At 35.4% G+C, this 7,251-nt stretch overlaps 1 protein-coding gene across 1 annotated transcript; it reads left to right on the top strand.

The window, feature by feature from the left end:
- Window positions 1–225: 225 nt before the first annotated feature.
- LOC133818453 (endo-1,3;1,4-beta-D-glucanase-like) lies at window positions 226–1,037 on the top strand. Its single transcript, XM_062251343.1, has 3 exons — window positions 226–405; window positions 670–760; window positions 937–1,037. Exons 1-3 carry the CDS (start codon window positions 226–228, stop codon window positions 1,035–1,037), a joined length of 372 nt encoding a protein of 123 aa, XP_062107327.1.
- Window positions 1,038–7,251: the final 6,214 nt, after the last annotated feature.

Below are 7,251 nucleotides of genomic sequence, written 5' to 3'. Positions count from 1 at the left end.
TATGTAAAGGATCATTCAAGTTCACTGTTTTTTTCTTACTAGCTCTCCATCTATCTATAATATTTGGGAACCATAAAAATATAACAATTGTTATTTAGGTACTTAGCGACACAAACCAACCATTTGAGTTACCTCTCATGGATTCGTTAAGACTCGCTATTAAGCACTTGCATGACAGTTTTTTTTTCTTTTTTGTTTGAGAAAAATAAGTTGTGATTTGTATTAATGATGTTGTATGCCCTCTTGAAAACTAATACAAGCTTCTGCCTATTGCAAAGGAAAGTGGCCGACAAAGTCGCAGCTGCTGGATTCTTTGTGGTCGTTCCTGACTTCTTGAAGGGGGATCCTTTTGTTCGTGCAGATACTAAAAGGCCTATGAGCGTTTGGATTAAAGATCATAGCATGGTTGGTTCTAGTGTTTTGATTCATACTTGATAGTCCTTAATATTAGTAATAGATACTTAAGATTGTTTCTGGTGAGTTAGTTGAAAGTTTTCATGTTGTGGGCTCTGCAAAATTAATTCTAGATTCAGCTAGACCAATAGTTGCTATTTTAGCATCTTAATCTTTCCTAACTGTCAAGTTAATTTAACTTCTGGAAGCATTTGTTGTACTCTAGTATTAAAACTCTCTTAGACTTGTTCTGAAACCTTTTGCTTGTTCCAATAGGACGAGGGATTTGAATTTGCCAAAGTAGTGATTCAGGATTTGAAAAATAGAGGATATTCTGCAATAGGTGTTGCAGGCTTTTGTTGGGGTGGTAAGTTTGTTGACATACTTCTTTGTTTTCCATTATGGTATCTAGATGACATTTTGGCAAATTCGACAATAACTTGTGAACAAATTCAATCACGAGCAGTGACTGACTTTGTTAGTTCAAACCATATATCTCGTTGTTACTTACGCTAAGCTGATCAAGATTTTTTCTGTTCTCAGCCAAGGCTGCAATTCAACTCGCAAAGTCCGACTCTATTAAGGCTGCTGCCCTCTTACATCAATCTTACGTCACTGTGGATGACATCAAAGGAACTACATAGTGATATACATAGTGATATGATACTTTGAAACAACTACAAATTATAAGATAACTTTTAGTTCAAACGCTTGTGTATTTCACTTCACCAAAACTCCAATTTTTGCATTTTATGTTAAACTTGACTCATTCTTTCTCAACTCAAAAATATTAATCCATGATTCAAATACTTTGAAAGGTCAAAAATATCTAATTTGTTCATGAAATTGTTTAAAAATCATGCTTTAAAGTTTAATTAAGTGCTTGTTCTCTTTGTTTAATTAACCCTGTTCAATCCCCAAATAACATTCAGCCATTTACTACAATTCAGAGTTGTTTAAGTCTTGGCACAATGTTCCAGTGATATTTCATTATAAGTCTGTAAAAATTATAGTATAGCATTCATTCATTACCTGGGCTAAATACATGTTAGTTTGGATTCCAAGTGGTAAGATAACTTTTAGTTCAAACTCTTGTGTATTTCACTTCACCAAAACTCCAATTTTTGCATTTTATGTTAAACTTGACTCATTCTTTCTCAACTCAAAAATATTAATCCATGATTCAAATACTTTCAAAGGTCAAAAATATATAATTTGTTCATGAAATTGTTTAAAAATCATGCTTTAAAGTTTAATTAAGTGCTTGTTCTCTTTGTTTAATTAACCCTGTTCAATCCCCAAATAACATTCAGCCATTTACTACAATTCAGAGTTGTTTAAGTTCTTGGCACAATGTTCCAGTGATATTTCATTATAAGTCTGTAAAAATTATAGTATAGCATTCATTCATTACCTGGGCTAAATACATGTTAGTTTGGATTCCAAGTGGTAAGATTACTTTTAGTTCAAACGCTTGTGTATTTCACTTCACCAAAACTCCAATTTTTGCATTTTATGTTAAACTTGACTCATTCTTTCTCAACTCAAAAATATTAATCCATGATTCAAATACTTTGAAAGGTCAAAAATATCTAATTTGTTCATGAAATTGTTTAAAAATCATGCTTTAAAGTTTAATTAAGTGCTTGTTCTCTTTGTTTAATTAACCCTGTTCAATCCCCAAATAACATTCAGCCATTTACTACAATTCAGAGTTGTTTAAGTCTTGGCACAATGTTCCAGTGATATTTCATTATAAGTCTGTAAAAATTATAGTATAGCATTCATTCATTACCTGGGCTAAATACATGTTAGTTTGGATTCCAAGTGGTAAGATAACTTTTAGTTCAAACTCTTGTGTATTTCACTTCACCAAAACTCCAATTTTTGCATTTTATGTTAAACTTGACTCATTCTTTCTCAACTCAAAAATATTAATCCATGATTCAAATACTTTCAAAGGTCAAAAATATCTAATTTGTTCATGAAATTGTTTCAAAATCATGCTTTAAAGTTTAATTAAGTGCTTGTTCTCTTTGTTTAATTAACCCTGTTCAATCCCCAAATAACATTCAGCCATTTACTACAATTCAGAGTTGTTTAAGTTCTTGGCACAATGTTCCAGTGATATTTCATTATAAGTCTGTAAAAATTATAGTATAGCATTCATTCATTACCTGGGCTAAATACATGTTAGTTTGGATTCCAAGTGGGTTAATGAAATCTTTTACAGGTCTTTGTTAATTTTTAAGCATCTCCATTTTTTTTTGTCTTTAGCACATATAATTTTTAAGCTGTGCAAAATAGCTAGTGGTATGAGGTTCATCTCATCTGATGTTCATCCATATCTATGTAATAATCTATTTGGTTTTAAGGGAAATAATATGTGTCTAATGTCCATATGTGCTGTTTTAGGTTCAGATCACTTCCAGGACTTGTCAACCAAACCCAAAGGGATATCATAGAATGTGAGAATTTTGTCTTCTGGACAAGTGCACAAAGAATGATGAATTGAAGGATGGAGCAAGTTTCATGCATGGTTTACTTTTGTGTATCTTGTAATGTTTTTGTTTTTCATTTTTGAAGTAAAAAATGTTCAAGAAACTTTATTATGTTATGCTTTCAAACTTAAGTTAGAACTAAGATCTCATGAAGTAGACATATTCATGGTTTGAATTAGTTATTGTTTAATGTAATACTTATGGTTTATCAATATATTGAGAATTACATTTTATGATTAATTTTGAATTTTTTTTATCAAAATACAATAATGAAAATCTTGTAATTAAAAAAAAAACCATATAAGTATACTTATCAAAATAAAATTTAAAATTTTATTACTAACGTTATGATTTAAAAACATATTATAAGCGTAAAAAATCGTTATGGTTTATATAATATAACAAATTAAAAATGTTATCAAAATAATCAAATGTAACAGTTGAAAAGTGTTATGAAAAAAGTACAAGATTAAACTTCAAATTTATAACCAAAAACTCTATCTAAATGTTATTATTTGAATATTATAGCACCTAAAAATGTGTTATTGAATAGTTTAAGATAACACCGAACATAACATTCAAAAACTGTTATAGAAAAGATTGGACTTTTAATAACAGGGGCTATGTTAGCATTTTCAGAAGTGCTATCAATAGTCCCGGTTAGCAGTTTTTAAGTGTTATGAATACTGTTTTTTCTTGTAGTGCAGTGTAACGACCCAAAATCACTAATATGGCTTAAGGGCCTTGATTAGTGTGCCGGGAGGGCATAATTGGTTTATGTGTGAATTTATTGATTTAATGCATGATTACATGATAAGCATGCTTGTATGATTATATGAATATAAATGTGATTAAATGTTATACTTGTGAGAACCACATTATTATGTGGGTAAATCTGCAGCAGGCGACTTGAGGCGATCTTAGGGAGCTAGATAGCAGGAAAGTCACAACGGAGCTTAATGCTTGACTTTGGACAAGTCAAGGGGTGTTTCAGGTATTGGGTGGTTATTTAGATTACCGGGTTATGAAAATAAATATATGGAGATATATTTGAGGTTAAGAAGTCTAGGCGGGAATATTAGGGAATTTTACTATTTTGCCCTCGGGGACGTTTTCGGTACCCCGAGCTTTGGGGTTAGCTTAATTGCCTAAGGATAGACTTAAGGAGCAATAGAAAACAGTAGAACATAATAAGACCGACTCTTTTTCTCAGCCCTTTTCTCTCTCAAGGAAAAACACTGAAAATTTTAGAGGAATTCAGTGGATTGAAGCAGTGGTTTAGAGGCTTAGCTCAAGAATCATCCAGGAAATTTAATCAGTACTAAGGTAAGCATTGAATTCCTTTCTTTTTGGTTAGAAATTCTGAGTTACGATTGAGTAGTGAGATAGTTGTGATTTTGATGTTAAAGGCAGAAATAAGGTGGAAAAGCTTGGGAATTGACCTGGATTTTCCTTAGAGAAGTGGTTCTGCAGCTGAGGTAAGCTCTAATCTAAGGTTTAATGGCTGAGTTATAGTGTTTTCATGGCTGGGTTTTGTGTTCTTAAGTTAGAAAGTTTCAGTAATTTAAATGGGTTTTTGATGGGTTTCTAGCCTAGGTTTCAGCTGGGTTGTGTTGTTGGAATCTTGTGGGAAGTTTTTGGATAATTGAGTTGTGGAATTGGGGTAGTTTTGAGTGAGTTTGCATGAGGTTTGAGAGTTAAAAATGGAGGTTTTTCTGGGTTCGAACGGGTCGGGTCGCGGCATAGTCTTGGTGAGTTACGGCCCTTCGAAGCTGTTGTGTGCTGAGGAAGGAGGGCGGGCCGCGACATGGTCTGAGTAGGGCCGTGACCCTTAGCTATTTTTGGGCATTTGGAGGTCTCTGGTTGGGGCCATGCCACGTCATGGGTGGCTAATGCCGCGGCCCTTAAGGGATTTTGGGATTTTGAGACTCTAGGCTTGGGAATTGAACCTAGGGTGCTCGGGATTGAATCTTTTACTATGTTTGGTGAAGTTCAATGTTCCGAAGACTAGAACTTTATCTAGAAGCTCATTTAAGATTTTTGATGGTATCCTTTATCTTGGTTGTGACTAGGTGCTAAGCTAGGGCTCGGGGATCGGATCGTGCTCACGGAGCATCGCTCGTAACTAGTTCACTTGGAAGCCAAAGGTAAGAAAACTGCACCCGGTTGTGTATTTGTAATGGAACTAAGAGTTCTCTAATATGTATGCATTGCAAAGGATGGTATTATGCCATGTAAATAGTAAACCAACGGCCTAAGAGTGCCAAAGGTTACACTTGCGTACAGGGCGCGGCTCGGCCACTAGTAGCCGAGGATAGCTTATTATGCACTGAGCTCGGTTTAAGCGGGCCGGAGTCAGTGGGGTAAACAGAGGGTGCGGCCTAAGTTGTCGGCCCTAGTTATTATGTGATTTGACAGTTATTAATGATTGGTTGCATCTTTGATTCTGAATACATGCTATGTGATCAAAGTGGGATGTTAAGTGGTTGATCATGCTTGATGGATTATTCTCTTGATATGATTGTTGAGATGTGTATTATGTTTTCTTGCTGGGCCTTGGCTCATGGGTGCTACGTGGTGCAGGTAAAGGCAAGGGCAAACTTGATCAGCCCTGACTTGGAGAGCTCTACGAGCAGAATGTACATGACCAGCTGCTCAGCCGCCACAGTTGAGAGGATAACAGGAACAGAAAAGCTATAAATGTCTGTTTTGCCTTAGAATGGCTGATGGTAGTCTGTATTTTGGAAATTTTGTAAAATAACCTTTAAACACTGTTCCTTTTTGGGATCCCATATGTAAATTTGTTTTAGTATATGAATTGTATCTCTTGAGACCAAAACCATTTTATCCTTAGCACATTTATGGTTTAGTGACATGTTTTGACTAAATGACTTGATTAGCAAGTCTTGCACCTTTATAAGTACACAATGTAGCAGTCCTGGCTATCCAGGGCGTTACACACGGCGAAGATCGAAGTCTTTAATCAGTGGAAAGCTCTGAACAATGCACATGAAGTTCAAAGTTTTCTTGGGTTAGCAGATTATTACAAGCGATTTGTGGAAGGCTTTTCCAAAATTGCCACACCAATGACTACTCTTACCCATAAGGAGGTTAAATTCGAATGGACAGATAAGTGCGAACAAAGCTTTCAAGAGCTTAAAAAGAGACTGACAATTGTTCCAGTTTTGAATATTCCTAATGGTACATAAGGATATGCCATTTATAGCAATGCGTCAGGGCAAGGATTGGGGGCAATATTAATGCACAAAGTTAAAGTCATAACATATGCCTCCCGACAATTGAAGATTTATGAGAAGAATTACCCTATGCATGATCTAGAGTTAGCAGAAGTGATGTTTGCACTAAAGATCTGGAGGCATTATTTATATGGAATCCACTGTGATATCAATACTGATCACAAGAGCCTTAAATATTTCTTCACTCAAAAGGAATTAAATATGAGGCAGCATTGATGGTTGGAATTATTCAATGATTACGACTATGACATCTTATACCACCTTGGGAAGGTCAACAAGGTGGCAGATGCTCTGAGTCGACAACCTATGCTTAACTTGTTATCAGTACAAGAAATACCACGGGAGATAAAATCTGATATATCTACTTTGGAGTTAGAGATAGTGATTGGTCAATTGGCAACTCTTTCAGTACAACCAACCATCATGGAGGCTATTCGAGGAGGAAAACTTGCTGATCCGGAGTTGAAAATACTAGTCTATGAGGTAAAGGAAGATATGAGACCTGGATTCTATATCTCGGGTGATAAGGTGCTAGGATTTAAGGGTAGAATATGTGTTCGCAAGGATGAAGAAATCAAGAAACAGATTTTATACAAGGCTCATAATTCCCCTTATGCTATGCATCTGGGTACCACTAAAATGTACCAATATTTGAAAAAATACTTCTGGTGGCTGGGAATGAAGAAAGAAGTGGTGGAGTACAAGGCTCACTATTTAACTTACCAACAAACAAAATCAGAACACTAACAACAGCCTGGATTACTACAGCCCTTGGAAATTCTAGAATGGAAGTGGGAAAAGATTACCATGGACTTCGTTTCAGGTCTACCAACGACTCCTAAAGGAGAGGATATCATATGGGTTATTGTAGACAGATTAACTAAGTCTGCTAATTTCCTAACTGTCAATATAACTTATGCTGCACCTAATTAGCAGATGTCTATATAGCAGAGGTGGTGAGATTGCATGGAGTACCCATCTCTATTGTGTCCGACCAAGACGGGCAGTGTATTTTAGCATTATGGGAGAGAATTCAGACCAGACTTGGTACTACCTTGAAGTTTAGCACCACTTTCCATCCTCAAATTGATGGCCAAAGC

The sequence above is a fragment of the Humulus lupulus genome, chromosome 1, assembly GCF_963169125.1.
Source record: "Humulus lupulus chromosome 1, drHumLupu1.1, whole genome shotgun sequence".
NCBI classification, from domain to species: Eukaryota; Viridiplantae; Streptophyta; class Magnoliopsida; order Rosales; family Cannabaceae; genus Humulus; species Humulus lupulus.
The sequence above is the reverse complement of the archived record's forward strand: the minus strand, read 5'-3'. Positions and strand labels throughout refer to the sequence as shown.